Here is a 22,025-nt window from a genome sequence, read left to right as displayed (position 1 = left end):
TTTAAAAATGTCAATATTTAAGTATTAAATTTCTAAAAAGTAAATATATTTTTAGATAGTTTGCTACGAATAAAGCATTGAAAGTGAATAGTCTGTACAACTTATACCGCAGTCCTCAACAACCTATTTTTAAGTTTTAATTTATTTGTCTGGTTTGACTTAATACGAACTTTAACAAAGTAATTTTGAAATTTTGGTTTGAAAGACAAAACAAATCAAAACCTACTATTATAATTTTATTTCTTTCAAAGCATGAATTCTCTCTATATATACTTGCACTCTTTGCTTCTTATTTCATTCAACTTATTCCTTTTTTCCTTGCTCATTTGTATCCTCTGTTTTATTTCTCTGTTTTCCCCTGTCATGGCACCACCAAATGATCCAATTAACTCAATTCTAAATGTAATGAAAACTCATAAAGAGGACAACTTTTTTGAATTATCTAATGGAGAACTCATTGTTAAGAACATTCCATTACTCTTTGAAGTTCCAAGCAATGTTAGTTTCTCAAGCTTTTCATCAATTTGCCAAACAACCACTGCTCCACTTCCCCTGTTCCGTCGCGCTCATTCAACGTCTTCCAATGGCGGATTCTTGGGATTCAAAAAAGATGATCCATCTCATCACTTGATGAATTCCTTAGGGAAATTCAATGACAGAAATTTCCTCAGCATTTTCAGGTTCAAGACTTGGTGGTCGACACAATGGGTGGGAAATTCTGGTTCTGATTTGCAAATGGAAACTCAATGGGTACTCTTAGATGTCCCTGAGATAAAATCTTATGTGATTATTATACCAATAATTGAAGGGAAATTCAGGTCTGCACTTCACCCTGGTACAAATGGTCATGTTCTTATTTGTGCTGAGAGTGGTTCTAGCCAAGTGAAAGCATCATCTTTTGGCGCGATCGCGTATGTTCATGTGTCTGATAATCCTTACATCTTGATGAAAGAAGCTTATACTTCTCTTAGAGTTTATCTAAATACCTTTAAGCTCTTGGAAGAGAAATCAGTTCCATCTCTTGTGGATAAATTTGGTTGGTGTACTTGGGATGCTTTTTATTTAACTGTTGAACCTGCAGGGGTTTGGCATGGAGTTAAAGAGCTTTCCCAAGGTGGGGTATCGCCGCGATTCCTTATTATTGATGATGGCTGGCAAAGTATCAATTTTGATCATCAAGAACCTCATGAAGATGCGAAAAATTTGGTTCTTGGTGGAACTCAAATGACTGCCAGGCTTCATAGGCTTGATGAAGGTGAGAAATTCAGGAAGTACAAAGGTGGAGCCTTGTTAGGACCAAATCCTCCACTTTTTGACCTTAATAAGCCAAAGATGCTTATATCTAAGGCAATTGAGATTGAGCATGCAGAAAAGGCTCGCGACAAGGCGGTTCAGTCTGGAGTTACTGACTTGTCATTATTTGAAGTAAAGATTGAGAAACTGAAGAAGGAGTTGGATGAGATGTTTTGTGGAAACCAAGACAACTCTCTTCAGACTATGTGCAAGGATGGTGAAGAACTGGAATATTACTCCGAGGACTCGGGGATGAAAGCGTTCACCATGGATTTGAGGACACATTTCAAAGGCCTGGATGATATTTATGTATGGCATGCCTTATGTGGTGCTTGGGGTGGTGTAAGGCCTGGAACTACCCACCTGAATTCCAAGATAATCGCGTGTGAACTTTCTCAGGGCCTAGATGGGACAATGGATGATCTTGCAGTGATCAAAATAGTAGAAGGTGGCATTGGACTTGTTCATCCTGATCAAGCTGATGACTTTTATGATTCAATGCATTCTTACCTCTCTGAAGTGGGAATTACAGGAGTTAAAGTCGACGTTATTCATGTAAGTCCTCATTTTTTTTTTCATTTTACTTTATAAGCACATTTTTTTAATTGGGATTTTTTCTTTCAGACACTAGAATATGTCAGCGAGGAATATGGTGGTCGAGTTGAACTTGGAAAGAAATATTACGATGGGCTATCGAAATCCCTAGCAAAGAACTTCAATGGTACTGGACTCATATCTAGTATGCAACAATGTAATGACTTCTTCTTCCTAGGAACAAAGCAAATCTCTATTGGAAGAGTTGGTAAGAATTTCTTACTGTCATTTTCATAATGTAAATTTATCAGGATATGTAGACACTAGTATAAAGTTGTTGGAGGTCACGGGGTCGAGTTGTTGAAGTAGCCTCTTGCAGAAATGTAGGGTAAGACTGCGTACAACAAACCCTTGAGGCACGGGGTTGCATAGTGGGAGCTTAGTGCACCAGACTGTCTTTTTTACGTAGATGCTAGTAATGTTTTTGTTGTTATTATAGGGGATGATTTTTGGTTCCAAGATCCAAATGGCGATCCGAATGGAGTGTACTGGCTACAAGGTGTTCATATGATTCATTGTGCCTACAACAGTATGTGGATGGGTCAGATTATTCAACCAGACTGGGACATGTTCCAATCTGATCATGTCTGTGCTAAGTTCCATGCTGGCTCCAGGGCAATCTGTGGAGGACCTGTTTATGTTAGTGACTCCTTGGGTGGTCACGATTTCGATCTTTTAACGAAGTTAGTTTACCCTGATGGCACCATTCCCAAGTGCCAATATTTTGCACACCCCACTAGAGACTGCATCTTCAAGAATCCACTCTTTGATGGCAAAACCATACTCAAGATTTGGAATTTCAACAAGGTATACCAACACACAATTCCTTCTAATCTAATTTAGCTTTGCCTATTTATACGTGTTCGTCAATGTTTTATCTATTTAAGCCCGGAACAAGACCTGAATTGGGATGATATTCATAGATCGCGTACTATTTTTAACAATAATTTATGATTTTCTTCTTCTTGTGCATAGTATGGAGGAGTCATTGGTGCATTCAATTGCCAAGGAGCAGGTTGGGATCCAAAGGAGAAAAGAATCAAGGGATACTCAAATTGCTACAAGCCAATGAAAGGATCAGTTCATGTCAATGACATCGAATGGGACCAACTCATCGCAGCATCTGAAATGGGCAACGCGGAGGAATATGTTGTGTATCTCAACCAAGCTGAGGAATTGTTCTTAACAAAGTCTACATCAGATACAATTCCAATAACTCTTGAACCATCTACTTTCGAGATCTTTAGCTTTGTACCGATAAAACAGCTCAACCACATTGCTAAATTTGGTCCAATTGGACTCACCAACATGTTCAATAGTGGAGGAGCCATACAAGGAGTTCAATATGGTGATGGTGCTAATTATGTAAGTGCAAAAGTTGAAGTTAAAGGTGGTGGGAATTTCTTAGCATACACAAATGTGTTGCCTAACAAGTGTTACTTGAATGGTACTGAAGTTGAGTTTGAGTGGTCTTCACAAGATGGCAAATTGATCATCAATCTTCCTTGGATTGAAGAGAACAATGGCATTTCTAATGTAAACTTTATTTTTTAGTGCATTAAGTTTTTGCTATGGCCTATGTGTTTCTTAATCAAGTATGTTTGACGATATAAAAAAGTAAAATATACGTTTGCCCCAAAGTAGAAAATATGTAAGTGTATTACCAGTTAATCTATCGGTAAAACTTAAGACTCTTTTTCACGCTTACACATAACTAGAGCATAGATTAAGATGCCCAAACGGGGATGAACAGACTATGATATTATACAATCAACTCTGTAAAAGCTAGCTCAGGAGGAAATATTGTCCAAATTCATATAAAGGGAAAAGGTACAAGTACCCACCTAGACTATAACCGAAATCTCAAAGAGACACCTTAACTAAACTAAGATTCTATTACCCCTTTGAACTCTTTTTTTTTTTGTAATTTCGTGCGTCTTTTTTCGCTTACGTGACATCTAAATATCTCTTACACGTCTCAATTGCATAGAGTCACAGAGTGTGTCACGTAAGATAAAAATGTACAAAATCACACCTTAATTTATCTAAAATGTATCTCTGAAATTTTGATCATAGTTTGGAAATGCTTATGCCTTGTACCTTCATATAAACAGAGGAAACGTGAAATTTGTTCTTTTGGCCAATAAAGATTAGTGCTTTTTGAGGAGAAACACAAGTCATATTTATGAAAATTGCAAATTTCTGTTTCTAAAAAGAAAAACACCTTGCATTTTTAATTCATAATTATAAGGAGAAATGTTTCTACCTTATTAATTCATTAATTGTTAATATAATTATAAAAAACAAACTATTCAATTAATACGTATAGCAACTCACAACCTTTTGATTATGTAATCATGCATTTTATATATAAAAAAAATAATTTCAAATTTTTAATACAATTAAATTATCATGTTAATATTATATCAATACTAAATATTTTCAGTGAATATATCCATGTATTTTATTGATTAAAAATTTTAATAGATAATTTTTATTTTAATAAAATAAAAATACAAACTTTAATTTAAATTCTTTCATAAAAGATTTTAAAAATAATTTCTCTCGATAAAATAACTTTAATAATAAATATTTATTGATATTTATCTTTTTATATATATATAATTCGACAATCAAAACTTTTTTTAAAATATTAGTCAAATACAATTTTTTTTAATTAAAAGCATCGAGAAATGCTTTATAATGAATTGCCAAATATAAACTATTTATCAACAAAAAAAAAAAATATTTCCCAAAACGAATAATTTCTAAACGCTTAACCAAACATTCTCTTTTCAAGTCTCCAGTCTTATTCTATGATAGTCACTCTTCAAAATACGTACATATTTAATAATACACTCTATATTTTTTATTGAACATTTAAATTTCGTCGAAAAATTTTATATTAAAAGATAAAATATTATTTAATAAAAGCAAATTTATATTTAAAAATATTTCCTTCGCCTGCAAAATCACCTTTCTAGTCGAGCGCACAGAAAAACCCCGTAAAAATCCTCCATCCATATGTTACCAACAAATTTTTAAAATTAAAAATTATTTATCGCTTCATTTTATGACAACCCTAATTAATAACGTTGTGAGTTAAAGTGTGAACATTAAAACTAATATAATTGGTGAACATTATCTACTTACTATTATCATTATCTTAAATTTGCCGACCAATTTCTGAAAACAAGTAACACAAGAAACTTAAATTTGTCCTAGCACGACACCAACTATCTTTGAACAACTTTTTCAAAGGTAATTAATTGAGACACATGTATATCATCCAACCATATTTTTGTTCCTAGTTTGTAGACAATTTACTAGCAAACATTATAACTATTTCAACCAATATATACCGGTTTCTAATTTTTTTGTCTGATATATTTATCAAAAAAATAATGATTAATATAGTAAATTATTATTTTATTTTTATTAATCATAAAGTGAATGACGTAAAAAAATTTACGCTTTCAAAAAACTCAAAGTAATTAATTTGGATTTTTTTATGGCATGAATAACGGTTGTGGCGGTTTGTCAATTGTCATTATACTAGCACTTCCAATAAATCGACTTTGAACCTCTCCTTTTACAAACATTAATTTCCTAATATGTGTTTTTTTTTTTTTACCTTATAGAGTTGGAAAGATTATTTTTTGATTCAAGTAAATTAAATTTAAGTAAAAGAAGAAGAAAATAATAAAGAAGACATATCAATCATATATATATTTATGACAAAAACAAAATATATATGACGAGAACTACAAGAATACAATTAGAATTAAGATTGGTACAAATAAGCCTAAACTTATATAAGGTAACATAACAAATATTAACCTTCTATCATAACATTAATTACTTATTCCTTAGATCATTTTTTCAAGACGAAATACTTAATAATAATTATTAGAATAATTTTGTAAAATAGCATGTCAATTTTTATTTTTGATAGATGTGGCAATTCCAAATATGACAACTAAAAATAAGGAAAAATGACAGAAATTCCACCTTTAAGTTTTTGTATTATCATTATTCCATATTAGCTTTACAAATTTCTAAAATACCTCATTTTTCACGCATCAGATTAATGTATCGGTGTATCAAATTAATGTATCTCGCGCATCAGAGTAATGTATCTTGCGCATCAGATTAGTGTATCAGGTATAAAGTGTACATCAAATTAGTGTATCATGTATAAAATGTAATGTATCTTACTTAACGATTAATGTATCTTGCGCACCGAATAATATATCAACGCTTATATTATTATATTAGTTTGAGGAATTTCTATAATTATAAACTTATAAGGGACAAATGATCGTTTTGCCTTAAAAGTATGCCCTAAAAATAAATAGACGGAATACTATCTTATAATTAAGTTCATGATCAAGTAGTTATAAATTTTTCTTTTTATAAATTTTATTATATTTATACCTATTAAATACTTGATATTAAGAAATTGGTAATTTTGGACTTTTGAATCTCGCTTGCTTCACCAACAAATTCTACGAATCAAAGTTAAAAGTGATTAAATATAAGTTTGGTTCATGATAAAAATTGACAAATCTTAAAAAGGCAAAAACTAAAAAATCTTAAATTTGAATTTTGGTTCATGAAACAAATGGGGTCAAGTAATGAATTATTTCTCTTGAATTGCATTTAAAATGATGACAAAATAATATTAACAAGTGGTTCAAAGAACAGCCATCTAAACAAACTTTCCCTAATTTTACTAAAGAATTTGATATTAATTTTATAGGAAGGACAAGTTTTTTGAAATTTACTCGAACAAACAGTATGTCAAAGTTTTAATCATTTTAACTAAAGTTTGGTTCTGATAAATATAACTGCATAATTTGAATTCGTTGGTTTGAAGTTAATTTGAAGCGATAAAAGTTATTTATAAACTTTGTTTAAAATTAACTAATTTTTGTTTGTGCACTTGCCAAACCCTAAGATTATCTTTAAGTCGACATCAAATTTTATATCAAATTTTAGAACTTCAACCCATACCAATTTTTACACCAAATTTAATGTGTGAATAATATTACACTAAATTTGGTATAACACTATTCATCACAACAATTCACTGTTTGAATATTTTAATATTATTTCACTATACAAAACTTTTAATTAAACATTGTATAAATTCTATGTTTTAATCATATCTCTTGTATATTTAATTTTTTTTTATGTAATATTTTTATAATATTAATGTTAGATATAAAATTTAGTTTTTTTATATAATTTTTTATGTATGAATTCTTACAAAAATTAAGAAGTGTTACATGATATATTAATTTCATATATTATAATGCACAACATAATAATTGAAGATGAGAGTAATCTTAATGTACCAATTCAAGATACGTCGAAAGGTTCAATTTTGATCGTAGAAATATGACAATAGATAAAAATTATCAATTTAAATAATTTTTGGCTTGATATAAGAAAATAAAGGACAACATTTATGGGAGCAATGTAGTGATCTTGAATATTTATCTAGACTTAAAATAATTTTTTTCAATTATGTAATGTTTATTTTATTGTATTTCTTTAATAATTTCACTTTTATTTGTATTATTCATTATTATGTAGAACGTATAATATTTGCTAGAAATTTATATTATTTAAAAATTATGATACAAAATAATTTTATATTAAACGATTATAAAAGGAAATAATATGAACTATATATGGTGAATGTTTTATAAACAATTTATTTTTTGAAATAAGAAATAATTAGGAGAGGAAAAAAATATTCCTTTTGATGTAAAATTTGGTGTTGAATTAGAGTTGATTGTAACAAAACTAGCGCTAATACCAAATTCTATAGTTCATTTTAATTAATTAACATGTATCTTATTTCAATCACATAATAATAAAAGTAAAATTAATTTAATATAAATATCCGATACGAATTAAAAAAAAAATTCTTCAAAAATTTGATGTTTGAATTGAAGATGTCGTATCAAGCTCAGTACCAAGCCCAAGTGATAGTATGCTGGTCTCAATTTGCAAGTCCAATTTTGAAAGCCCAAAAGAGAAGCTTTCTTTTCGAGAAGAAATTGACAAATTCTCATTATCTCAGATAACTAATTCCATTGAGTCATTATTTGGAGTAAAATCACCTTTACATGTCACATGTAAAAAATTCACTATAATGTGCTTCGAGTTTGAAATTTTTATAAATGAATTTCATCTTGGGGTATGTAATTCTCCCATCGATCGAAACAATTTAAATTTAACGCAGATTATAATTCTAATTCAATTTTTTAAAATAGAACTTCTGCAACGAAATTCTATAACAAAATTTGTTCGAGTTCTAGGACCAATCAGTCTTAGAATTATAACTTGCAAATAGGAGCCGTTATTTTGTTTAAAGCCAAAAGGGGTTTCATTTTTTTTTAAAGTAGGGTAAATAATTTTTAACCTTGTATATTATGGATTCTTTGAAATAGTCCATTAAGGTTTCAAAATAGTTACCTTAAATATGGATCCTTCTCTTTTTCCTGATTTAGTGGGGATTTAGGAATATAAATCCCTATATATTTTCATTATACCTAGCAAGGCGTTGATATTGTTAAAATTACACTGAAAAAAAAAAGAATTCCTTCCAAATAAATAGGGAGGTTTTTTTTCAGAGAACATAATATACCAAAAAAACAACTGCTTGCTTTTGAATTGATTCATAACAAGCAAAACCAATCAATGGATGAGGCAAACAAGAACATGTATGGAGAAATAGAAGAAATTATCGACGATATTGAACAGAGGTTTAACCAGATCAACAAATTTAGCATACTTTACTATCCTCCAAATGATCATCACTTCTTGAAATATGACAGAAATTCCAAGAACATGGGATTGGATAGCGCCTTTCGCCAACAAATCGAAAAAGAATGGCTTTTATTGGAGAAGAAGCTTCCCAGTTCCATTGTTGTCAAGTCTTATGAGAAAAGGATTGATCTTATGAGAACAGTCATTGTTGGTCCACCAAATACGCCTTACGCCCATGGCCTCTTCTTTTTCGACATACTTTTCCCAAGAAACTATCCTAATTGTCCTCCAAGAATCCATTACCATTCTTATCAACTTGACTTGAACGAATTTTTGGACCCTAAGGGTAAGGTTACACTTAGTCTATTGGAAGGTGGTAACATTGTGGCTAACTGGTATTGTGGTGTTCAAGGCAAGTGGAATCCACACAAGTCTAACATATTGCAAGTGCTCACAGCTATTCAGACTTCAATCTTGAGTACCACAGGCGTAAATCCTTGCGGTAGAGAAGGTTACAAGAATGCATTTACCTCCACATGTAAGGGCATGATATGTATGCTGAAGGAACCCCTCATGAACTTCCGAGATTTTGTAGCGGGATACTTCAGGACAAGGGCTCACCATATTCTGCTCAACTACAAGAAGCAAATGGATGACAGTGACTCGATGGTTGATCTTTTCCATGAACTCTACAGGGCTTTTGAACAGAATGGAACATATTGCAAGCACCATATTTTGGTAGACCTTCCGGCAGAGGAGAAGATCAAACAGCCAAGGGTTAGTTAAGAATGTTGAACTTATCTTGAGCAACGTACTCTCTAAGCTTAAAAAAAAACTGGCCTGAAAAAAAAATAGGAGTAGTAGTAGTCAATATGGTACGCGGATGAGCAGAATAATTTTGCATAATCATTTCTTTGATTTTTTCAATGCTAGTAAATTTACCTTATTGAATTATCAATTTTCCCCATCTATTTATTGTTGAATTCCCAAATTTGGAGCAAGAAGCATACTGCACATATTTCTGATGGTTATGATCAACAATTCACTTAATACTTCAAACAGCAGATGGAAATTCATGTTGGAATGAAAAAGTAATTTTTTCCTTTGATAAGTATCTGTTCACTTTTATTTTTCCCTTCAACCCAACCCGTGTTTATGAATGTCATAGAACAGGTAAAAACAAACCTTGCAAATTTCCCAAGTTTGCTTAAATAGACAAAAGAAACATGACAAATTACCGAGTGTCACAACTATTGTGTTGCGTCAAAACATAAAAGTGAAATATGTTCGACTTGAAGAAGAAACCAGCTAACATCATGATAACATATCCCACTTATTATTTCACCACATATGTACTCACACTCCAATAGGGATACATACTCGTTAATGATAATTTAATATATAGCCTAATGTTGAACTTTTTAGAGTTAGACGCCTAACATTCATCCTTTTAGTTTTGTTCTTGGATTCAATTGCTTCCAACATGTAATGTCACATTCCTGTAGGGAAATGCATACTCGTTGATGGTTCGATTTAATATAGCCTAATATTGAACTTTTTAGAGTTATTCGCCTAATATTGATCCTTTTAGTCTTGCTCTTGGATTCAATTGCTTCCAAAGTGTAATGAGCTGTAAAGACATCCTGAAATTAGTTCACGAGACTGAGTACACCTTATAGTTAACATTCGGAGGTACTAGGTAGTCTTATGCTTTATAGCATCTGTGTTTTTTACAGTTCAGGCAGTGAAGCAATGTATGAATATACAAAAAAGAAGAGAGAAAGATACTGGAGCATACAATGTGAGATTTACCTCATTCAGCCTTTTCTGGATCTTACAAAGTTCACCAAACTGCTAACACCAAAATTAACCATCTTCCTCCAAAACCAAATTCGTGAATTTGAAGTTGATTTCCACAGCTGGCAAGGGATTGAATTCTCATTAGGAAGTTATGATTGTTTCACTTGAGCTAGCTTGTACCATCAACATCAATCTTACCTCATTTGTAAAACATCCAGTTAGTGAAGCCCCATGTAATTAAAAGGAATGGAAATCATCATATGGAGAAGAGCATGAATCTTTACCTATTTGGAAATAGAACATTACCCAATAAACTAAAGATAGATATATGATGAATGCATAGACTTGTTGCAACTTAACATGTCACTCTCAAATTACTGACTTATAAAGCGAAGAAGTGGAAACATCTTCCCTCATCATTTTAGTATTAAATTAAGCAAAAGTCTCAATTGGTTTAGCATCAACCTACAGCAAATCTCCTTGTTCATTCCAAAGTTAATTTACTCATCTATTGGGATTCAGAGAAAATAAAGATGACAAATAGTATCATGTTCACATTATAATTAAAACGAAAGGAAACAATGAAGAATTTGGAGCAAGGAACATTAATTTAGGAAGAAAAACAAACTAGAGTTTTGAGATAAAGATACTTTGACATTGTTTACCAAAAATGCAAGTCAAGAGCCTCATATATCTGCTGCTGATTTACTGAATTCACCATCTATTCTTATCCATAGGGTAGTTGATGCTGTTGGCATTCTACCTCCTGCTTCTCCATTCACTGATGAAGTTGTTATCATAACTGTTCCACGATTTTCGAACCTGTTCAAGCATTAGTCAACTCTTTGTGCCAAATGAGAGATGTTTAACCTGTTCAAGCATTATTCTCCCTCTTATTTTGGTTGAGAAGTAATGAACCTGATACATTAATGGTATAGTTGTTACCATCTGCAATTTATTGAACAAGTGCTACTCTCAAACTGTTTACTGGAATTACCTTGGGGGCTATGTTGCTCGAGCTCTTTAAAAATGGCAACTGGTACATGTCGAGTTCTCCAGAAGTAGTATATCTTTGAAGAATACGACACGTGTTACTTCTTTTTTCGGAGAGTCCAAGCAACATAACTGGGAACCATGAACATAAGCAAGTGAAATATAACAATCAAAATTACTGCAACAACACAACAGCAACAACATATCCAGTGAAATCTCAAAATTGGGGTATGGGGAATGTAGAATGACACAAACCTTACCACTAACTTGGGGAGATAGAGAGATTGTTTCCGAAAGACACTTGGTTTATACAACAAATCCAAGTACAAGAAAGAAGAAAACTGTGGTAAAAACATAGCAACTAACAAGGGGCACTGCAAATCCCCAAAAAGGGACCAAAAACAACAAAATATCGTGATAATGGAATCACAATAAACAACGGTGATGATAGATATCACAATCAAGAACTATAATAACACCTCTAGCACAATGACAAAACGCGAACAAGCCTAGACTCTCGGACACCAACACACCACTCCAATATCTACTCTACCGAGCAATCTCCACACTTACCCATCTAAGGTCATCACGCGTTCTCCACACTTTCCTAACTAAGGTCATGTCCTCGGTAAGATGAAACCGAGTCATGTCCGGTCTAATCAAACTCTCTCCAACACTTCTTCAGTCTACTATCTCTCTTCATAACTATTATAACCAACAGGAGTTTGTGCATCACATCTTCACATGCCCAAACCATCTAAACCAGTATTACTCAGGTAACCAAAATGAATCCATTAAATCAATTCAGATCCATAAGAAAAAAACAAAAAGAAAGAAAGGTTCAATAAGTCCATCCTCTACCCCAATACATTAACTACAAACTCATGCTACAAAATAGATAAACAAACAGATGAATCATGGATTTCTAATGTAAAACAGAGTCCATTCTTCAAATTCAAGAGAGCAGATGCAGATTATGAAGTATTAGTATTACTATAAAAGAGGGCTTATCCATTTCCAAAGAGCTTCGTAGCTAATGCAAATGATAGATGAGAATCAATCAAATCAGTATAGAGCACGGAAACACAAAGAGGTCAGGTCAGTGTCACACCAATTGGAGAAATCAAAGCGCAGAGATTGGAAAAGCCATATTACGAGCTTGTGCGTGAATCTAGCAAACAATAACAGTTTTTCAGATGAAAAGAGTTGTTAGATTCACGCACAAACGTGAAATATGCCTCTTCCTGATTTTCAATTTCTTGTCTGCACGAACTTGAGAGAAAAAAGCAGGGCCGATGGAAGCCGGTGTTCGGCCGGGTTTGTACGGCGGATACCTAATGAAGGTGAGTTTCTTCATTCTATTTATAGGTAAAATCTCACCAGATATAACTGTGTTACCTGATTAAGTAAAAATCATTTCTCTTTTCACCGAATTTTAGTCATTCAAATATATTTAAATACATGCTTTATATCTTAAAATATATAATTAAAAAAAAATTATTGATTTATTCTGAATATACATGAATTCACTAAGGTATATCATATTATAATATTTAACATATGAATTTCACCAACTTTGATGTTCAAATGTTAACTTTCCTTTATCCCCAAATAGTTGCTTGTGAATATTTTTCCCTCTTTTCAAATCTTCACCCACTTGTTATTATTATAAAGTATTGTTCGATATAAAAATTAATAATAAAAATTATAAAAAAATATTAAATTTACTGTTACTAAGTGTTTGATATATTATTTCTCTCTTTATTTTATATTTGACTTAAAATTATATAAAACGTTTATTTATAATTATATCTTGAATTATTAAAATTTAAAATTACGATCAAAATCAAAATTCTCAAGATAGAGAGTACTTAATTATTCATTTTGCGAAGAAACCAAAATTTAGTAATGGTAAAAAGTTAAAAAAGACAAAATTGTAACTAGCAAGTGTTGTGACAGAATAGACAATGGAATAAAAAAAAAATTGTTGTTAAGCGTTTTTTCTTAGAGGAATTTTACGCGACCGGAGTCCATATTAGTTGCCCCTACTAGAATTCATTGACGTTATCTTGTTGCAAGAGCGGTACAAGCATATTAGTGGTCTAAAGCAAAAAATAAATGAGACTTAACATTTGAATTGTTAATAACTTTTATATAATTGATTTTTTCTAGTTTTTAGTTGATAATATATCCATTCTTATTTTAAATTATTTGTCACGAGATATAGTACTCCAAATATGTAAAACTTTTCTAATAATTCCTTCATTTTTTATGAAAAATTTACTTTTTCTAAAAATAATATTCAATTTGTTAAAAATAATAACTTATAACCTATTATTTTTAAAAATGAGGCCCCTTAAATTTAGACACACGTCTTTTTTTTAACAATGTCGAGTCACCCCTGTTCCATTGCATATCTAAACAAAATATAAAAATAAATACACTGCGTTGCTTGTACGAAAAGGAGCATGTCATTTTTTTAAAAAATGGGGCACAATTATATATATATTCGTATCCTACATTAACATTATATTCTAACTTTATAGCAATTTAATTATCAATCATCACGTTCCAATCACAATCCATCAAAAAAAATTCAGATATATTTGGTGATAAAAGTTAAAAACAGGATAACACGAGTTGGAATGGGAATCATTTATTTCCTTTTATTTCTTTATTTGTTATGGATATCATTTGTTTCCTAAATAAAATTTAAATCAAGAGCAACTACATTTTTCCTAATTACACTTCATAAATCGTAGCTATATTTATTTTGCTAGAAATTTGTATACATTATATTCATTTGTGCATAATGATTGTATCACTTGTACTTGATAGATTTAATTTTTTGGTACTCATATTGTATAATTTATTCACTCGTTCTAATTTTGCTTGTATTCATTCGTCACATTGTATTAATTGATACTAGCTTATATTACTTGTATTCATTCGCTCGTTATTGCTCAAATGTTACTAACATGTATAGGTCGTATGCATTCACTTAATCTTATTGTATCAATAGAATTTTTCAGCCAAGTAGAAAGTCACCCAAAGAACAAGAATGGTAAAGACATATACAAATTAACATTCAAATCTTGCTTAGATTTTTGTTAATTTATATATTTACTGAATGTAGCAAGATATTTCAATTTATCAAACATAGGTGGAGTTTTTCCCAAAACATATACAAATTAACATTCAAATTTTGCCTAGATTTTTGTTCAAAATTTCATGTAAAGAATAAATTACGTATATATAATTGTATGAATTTTGTGTAAATTAATGTTGGATGAATGAAAAAAATTACTTTTTGAATGTCATTAAAAATATTATGTAAAGAACAAAGTACGTTTATATAATTGTATGAATTTTGTATAAAATTGATGTTGGATGTATGAAAAAAAATCACCCTTTTGAATCTCGCTCAAGATTTTATGTAGGAAATCTATATTTATCTTGTAAGATATATATATATATATATATATATATATATATATATATATATATAACTGTATAAATTTTATGTTGGTTTTAATATAATTATAACAGCATTATATACAACTCACACTCAACATTATTTAATAGAAAATTTAAAACAACTACAACAATATACGAACTTAAAATACAATTATTATACCACTCAACATATAATTATTGCATAATTTCAATACAAAGTTGACTATAAATTTGAATTTTAATGAATTAGGGCTGAAATTTAGTTCGAATCCCACCTAAATTTTATCCAAATAGCCTCTAATTTAAGATTCAAACTCCCCTCAACATTTCAATTCTACTGAGGTATCACAACTCCAGATAAACTTTATATGCAATACGTAAATTAATTTTTAAAACTTGAGCTTCAAGTTCCTTTGATGGCTAACAATGCAATGAAATAAACTCTTGCTAAACTAAAATATATCTAAACTAGTAACAATGTTGAAATCGTAGTTACAAAAAAGTGAAAAAAGTAAATGTATGATAATATATTTTTCTATGTACGCGTAAATTGAAAAAATAGATATAAATCAAATCAAATATAACAATTTAAAAAAAAACACATTATGAATTTGTGCGTCAATCTATCAGACACAGTAAATTACATGTGTATATACAATGCAATTTGTACATTTCGTTTCTATTTATATAAGCGAAAGAGACGAGGGTGGCGAGCGAGATTTAGGGGAGGGAGAGAGGGGAACGAAACATATGTATATATATACAATTTCTTCTCGTTTTATACAAACACAAACGCATTTTATACATTTGTATTTGTATAAAAGCGAAAGAGACAAGCGAGAGTACCACCAAAACGAGAGCGGCGAGCGAGATTCCAGTTGAGAGAGGCAAAAATAACAATAGTTTGTTATAGGGTACAATTAAATCAAATTATATTTATAATATTTAATTTGATATTATATACAATTTTTTCCAAAGTAATACCTATAGTACTACAAATCAAACTGTATTTGCAATCTTTTCATCTCACGGTTATTCATTTGAAAATAATTATAACATGATTTTAAGGTTGGATTTGTTTTTTGGGAAAATGACTGGAATAGCAAACATTTAACCTATATTATGTAGCATAGTTACAGTTTAAGAAAATTATACTTCGCAATCATTGTATAAATTCAGTATATATAACATGATTATTTATATATAATTTATGAAAAAAATCATAATAAATTGAGAAAATTGTGTGAAATAGCAAATTACTAATTCAAATTAAATGGTGTGGTTATAGTTTATTTTATTTGTAATTCGCATAAAACATTTCACTTTTTTTGCCATCTGATTCGATATACAATTAGTCATTTTCGATATACAATTACTCATTCGCTATACAAATGTATAAAATGTGTTTGTGTTTGTATAAAGCGATAGAAAAGTGTATATACAAATATAAATACATATATTTTCGACCTATACACTTATAATTATATAAATACATATCTCATATACAAATTACAATATATAAATGAATTTATACAAAACTTAATAATTTTTATAAAATTGAATGTATCTAGCGAGTTATACAAATCAAAAGCTCCATAGTAAACATAAAATTCGATATAGAGCGCAATTATGCAAACTATAGCTATAACATACAAATCTGATTTCTATGTTTGCTCTATGTGAATGTTACTCTAACAAATTACCCTCTTTGTATATTGAAAAACAAAATAAAATGAGGTTTTGGAAAATTTCTAAATGTATAAATACAAAATTTATATATACTTATCATATTGTATATTCGCAAATGAAATAGCTATGGTGCGCAATTATCGAAAATATAACTTTAGAACCTTATTATTTTATTATGTTTGCTATTTTTGAAATTTTTCCTATTATGTTTTTCGTCTAAAATTTAATTTCAGGGCTTTAGGTCCAATTTTGAAGGGAAACTTACATAAATATAGTATATTAAGAAAATATTTAACTACCATTTATAACAATAATATTTTTTGTCACTTGACCACTTTTAATGTATTTATAATACATATGACAAAAACAATTAATTATTCACATATAATACTAGTTTTATTGATAAATAATATTTTTATCACACAGTTAAATACAATTATAACTCAATGTGTCAATTTCTTATCAAACGAGCATGATAAATTTTTAAAAACAGTTATAATTCATATATATGCAAGGATACTGAAAATAAAATGATATAAAATAGTGAAAATATAACGAAGGTGTACCCACTCCTCATTCATAATATTGCTATAAATTATAATAAATAAAAATATCGCTAAAATTATTAGTAATTATTTATACTTTATTAAAAGATACCGATCCAAATAATTTTTTCCTATTTAAAAGTAAAGGCCCATTTGGTTTTAGGATCTGATTAGGCCCATCTTTAAAGCAAAATTAGAAGTCTTCAAAATCACAAAAATGTGTCATATTTAACCAGCTTGATTCATTTTAAAAATTAGTAAAAATTACGTAAATCATATAGTGTAAAACATAAATTACCTCCTATCTACTCTTTTTCAATTTACAAAAAATTTCTTATTTTTAATAAGTTTCGGATACATAATAAAACCGTCTGATACATTATATCGTATGTCATTTTATCGGTTTGTTGCGTGATTTGGGGGATTAAAAACTGAAATTTAAATTAAATCCTACTTTTAATACGCTACAGTTATTAGTCCCATAAAAAACGCATTAACTTATGTGTTTCAAACATCAGTTTTATCCAATATAAATCACTAAATTAAATTTTAATTTTTCATCAGTGATCGTCCCAATTTTTTTTACAGAAACGAGATTCTTAATTTCCTTGAAGGTAATTTTGTGAATTCTCGTAATGAATATTACGATATTGCTAAGGCATTCAGGAATATGGGAGAGTGAGGTTACATACAATCGATACAAAAGTGATGGAATAGCGGTTGGGAAAATTATTTCATATATGAATCTAATCTCAGGCATTGCTACTGAATTAAATATTGATGAATTGAAAAAAAATATTATTATCCGATATATTGTAGAAGGCAATTCTTCTCTGATGATAATTAGGAATGATATGGGTGTGAAGCTGTTTATATAAATAAAGAAGCAAGAGGTTGGATTCAGTATGTATCCGCTTTGCATCGATACAAATGATAAAAGTACAGAGAAGTTACAAATTTTGATTCAAGCAGTGGTGCAATTATGTATCCGCCAGATTAGATTTAGGAAAAAATAGAAATTTTAATATTTTTTAAAAATATAAGAGAAATATAGAGAATACGTAAACTTAAGTTGTATATTTAGATAATTAATCCTAAAAATTATTTATGATCGATTTTTATTCAAATCGTAAGCTTTTGTACCCACGATCAATCAGAAACAGCATGAAAGCCCAAGTTTTGTCTATTAGGTCTTGAAACTTCTGGGTGCATAGTAAACACATATTCTCATCAACACATAATTTGTCTTTTCAAATATTTACTCTTAATATGGTTTTTATTAAATTTTCCATTTAGTAAAACGTAGGTAAATCTATGAATAACTACGTAGTTTTTTTAAACTGAACTTTTAGAATATTATCATGAAATTTCACAAGTATAATTCAAAGTGTTTTATATGAATTATTTTTAAAAACGAGGCTGAAAAATTATCGATTGATATTTCTACTAAAACCTCCCCGTATAATTAAAAATGCATTTTCAAATTTATGATTTTAGTAGGTGTGAATGTATCATCTCTTTTTCCATCTGAAATTTTTTTAATTTTAATATAAAAAGTTATAAGCACACAATTATTTATGAATAACATGTCTGCTTGAGTTGTGTGATTATAGCTTAAAGGTGTGCGATTAATTTTAGATTATTTTTTTAAAAAAAAGATTTGTTCTATTATTATTATCATTATTATTCTTATTATTATTATTATTATTATTAATGTATTATATGTGTGAAAATTATGTTAGTGAATGATTTAATTGATCCTTTTTTTTTAGAGAAACATGTTTGTAGAAACGGTTTAAATTATATACGCAAATGAAAAAAAATATTATATTATTTATGTTATAAAGACATAAATTTATTGGGTTAAATTATTTTAAATTTTTTTATTAATTCATGCATATTTGGATTGATCAATTAATTTGGACGGTACAATTGAATACATCAATTCTATTGCATTGAAGCTCGAGGTCCATTTTATCTTGACGTTTAAACTCATGTTAAGTGTCGAGTGATTTGATGTACAATCAAATTCAAGACCAACAAATGATGTGACAACTCTCTATAAAATAAGGACCAATCAAAAGTTTTCAATAATTTTCAAAATAACATATTTCGTTCAATCATAAAATAACTTTACACATATAATTTGGAATAAGATTATATTAATGACTCGCATGAAGCAATTAAATTGAAAAAATTATCTTATCCATATCATATATATCAATTCTACTGGTCTTTTAAACAATTACGCATTTTATTACTAATTCAGACTTTTGAATTACCATATAGTATGAAAAATACAATTAGATATATGTATTTTTGCTAGTAGATATATTAAAGTTGAGAAAAATGAGTGAGATGATATGTATACATGTCTAGTTGATTCACTTGTATCTGGGTGCCAAATACATAGGAGACTAAGAGAGTGACGAGCAATATGGAAGAAAGGCAAAAGAAGTGAGTGAATTCTGTCTAAATACATGTGATTCCACTTAGATACAATGTATCTAAAATAAAATTACACCTAATTTTAACTTATATATTCTGAGATACATATATTTAGATGTACAAAAATCTTATAAAATTCATAATATTACAAAGAGGAATATAACTAAATAATTAGCTCTTAACTAATAAGTTTCCGATAACTTAGATCGATCGAAAAAAGGGATTTTAATTATAGTTCCTAAAGTATCTCCTTAAAATTAAGGTATAAATTTAGGGGTTATGTATAATGTCAAAAATATGTTTAAACAAATAGTATTAGCCCCCTGCAAGGAAACATCCATTTTCATCCTCACACACACAAAAAAACTGAGTGGCATGTAATGTGCCACAGTGCCACTATCATTGAGCTGGATAATTATGATATAATTAGAAGTATAGAGTGTGCAATGAATTTGGAAAGTGACTCTTATTAAGGAATAATCCAGGGTGTTCTCATCAAATTATGTGTTCATTGTTTGTTGTGGTAGGGACCTATAGTAGCTATATATAGAGGTGGGGTTGGGGGTTTTGTGGGGGGGGGGGGGGTGTAGGGGGTATATTAAAAGTAGTAAATGTGGTTGGTTTTGAAGGAATGGATAGTGAAAAAAAAATCATGTGAATGCATGTGCATTGAGTTGGAGAACATGCACTCCTAAACCTTAAATGCATAAATAACCACTCAATTCCACTTCTATATTTATATAATAATATATATAATTATACTTTCTTTCTATTTATTTGATTTATTTTTCTTTTTAGTCTGTTTAGAAATTAAAGATTACCTTTTTTTTTAGCAACTCTTTAATTTCAATTTTCCATATGACATGTTTAAAACTATAAGATTAAATAATTTTTTAATACATTTGACGTATCAATATTTTTTTTTCTTTTAAAATTTCCTATTAAATCAAAATATGTCAATCAATTGAAATAAACATAAGTAATTTACACTTGTCACACCTTCATCTATTGATCATGTTATCTCGTTTCTTTCTGTCAACTCGATTTCAATACCAAGTAAGCTCCTCATCGCATAAATAAGAAAATTGAGCTACAAAAGGTAAAGAGAGGGACGTTCAACCGCTTTTTTTTCTTTCAAATCATGTCGTCACACTTAATTTTAGGTTTAACTGAATTCAGTACTTTATACATGATATATTGTGTAAATTCTCAACATAATTTCACAAGTGTAATGCATTCAGTACATATGAGTACTTCTAAAAAAATTAATGCTACGTTGAACTAATACAGTTTGTTTACCTCGCGATGTAATGTCCTTATCATCTTAGCAATCTCTCGCTTATCGAATCAATAAGCTTTAAATCATGAATTCAACTCTGTTATCTTAACAATCTCAAGCTTATCAAATATATAAATTTTAAATTCTGAATTTAACTATGCTAAAATAAGTAGGAAGACATATATATTACTCATAAATTAGTTGGACGATGGAAACTTTGCGGCTCTAAATTAATATTTCATATTATCCTCTATTGGCTAATGACCTACAACTCCTTGCTATAAATCAAACACACCATCCCTTGACAACATGATATCTTAGCTACAACTTGTACTTTCTTTTTTTCCTCTTTAACCATTCAAGTTGGCAAAGGACATTATTTTTTTTTTATAACATTTTATCACAACACAAACCATCTTTATTCTTGCTTATCATGGGTATTATTTCTCAACAACCATTGCTTTCTTCTCCTGAGTTTCTTAACAAATGTGACTTAAGTGATCCTTTGTGGACAAAAGTTTTAGAAAAAGGTGTATACATTAGAAGGAGATCATGTTCATGGCTATGCAAGAAACATAATGGAGCGCGTATCATGAAGAGAAGGGTACGTGTAGAACGTTCTAGAAGATCGAGTAATGAGGCTGAAAAGAATGTTAAGATGTTGGAGAAGTTGATTCCAAATTGTGAACCATTATCATCATCAATGGGGTTGGAGAGGCTATTTAGAGAGACAGCTGATTATATTTGGGCTTTAGAAATGAAAGTTAAGGTTATGAAGATGATTGTTAATGTGTTATCAACTCCTGACATTAATTAATAACTAGGGTATGAATCATTAAATTCCTTTAAAAAAAAAAAAGACATTCTATTTTTATCTTATGATTACTCATAGAATATTGATCATTTTCTTGATTAATGTTTCTTTGGGAAAGATTAGATATAGCAAGTGCACTTAGAGGTGTGTGGTAAGAGTCTTGGAGAATGAATTGATGGTCTATCTGTTCGAAGCAATCCTTCTCTCATAAGCTAGGACTGTTGGGGTTAAATTAAGTTTAAATATCATATTTTTATGTGTGAAAAATTAGTAATGTCAAGCCAGCTCGGTGTTTGTCGGAGCTTGGTCATACTCATTATATTACAATTCT

General features: G+C 29.6%; 2 protein-coding genes and 1 non-coding gene across 3 annotated transcripts; 2 read left to right on the top strand and 1 right to left on the bottom strand.

Moving 5' to 3' along the window:
* Window positions 1-299: 299 nt before the first annotated feature.
* Window positions 300-3,535, top strand: LOC101263843 (stachyose synthase). Its single transcript, XM_004229330.5, has 4 exons — window positions 300-1,848; window positions 1,918-2,095; window positions 2,327-2,694; window positions 2,863-3,535. Exons 1-4 carry the CDS (start codon window positions 364-366, stop codon window positions 3,439-3,441), a joined length of 2,610 nt encoding a protein of 869 aa, XP_004229378.3. The 5' UTR covers window positions 300-363; the 3' UTR covers window positions 3,442-3,535.
* Window positions 3,536-8,391: 4,856 nt separating this feature from the next.
* Window positions 8,392-9,624, top strand: LOC112941389 (probable ubiquitin-conjugating enzyme E2 25). The gene has a single exon (XM_026030853.2). The coding sequence runs from the start codon at window positions 8,602-8,604 to the stop codon at window positions 9,454-9,456; it is 855 nt and encodes a 284-aa protein (XP_025886638.1). The 5' UTR covers window positions 8,392-8,601; the 3' UTR covers window positions 9,457-9,624.
* Window positions 9,625-12,581: 2,957 nt separating this feature from the next.
* Window positions 12,582-12,723, bottom strand: MIR403 (microRNA MIR403). The gene has a single exon (NR_130079.1). It is a non-coding gene; the product is annotated as a microRNA MIR403 (primary transcript).
* Window positions 12,724-22,025: the final 9,302 nt, after the last annotated feature.

Source organism: Solanum lycopersicum, chromosome 1 (assembly GCF_036512215.1).
Source record: "Solanum lycopersicum chromosome 1, SLM_r2.1".
Lineage (NCBI taxonomy): Eukaryota > Viridiplantae > Streptophyta > Magnoliopsida > Solanales > Solanaceae > Solanum > Solanum lycopersicum.
This window is presented reverse-complemented; position numbering and strand designations above follow the sequence as displayed.

What these genes read in the sequence shown, in the direction of transcription:
- LOC112941389 (XM_026030853.2), top strand. Translation starts at nt 8,602, where the DNA reads ATGGATGAGGCAAACAAGAACATGTATGGAGAAATAGAAGAAATTATC.
- LOC101263843 (XM_004229330.5), top strand. Translation starts at nt 364, where the DNA reads ATGGCACCACCAAATGATCCAATTAACTCAATTCTAAATGTAATGAAA. An exon ending in TTAAAGTCGACGTTATTCAT is followed by an intron (nt 1,849 to 1,917) that starts GTAAGTCCTCAT and finishes TTTTTCTTTCAG; the next exon opens with ACACTAGAATATGTCAGCGA. An exon ending in AATCTCTATTGGAAGAGTTG is followed by an intron (nt 2,096 to 2,326) that starts GTAAGAATTTCT and finishes TTGTTATTATAG; the next exon opens with GGGATGATTTTTGGTTCCAA.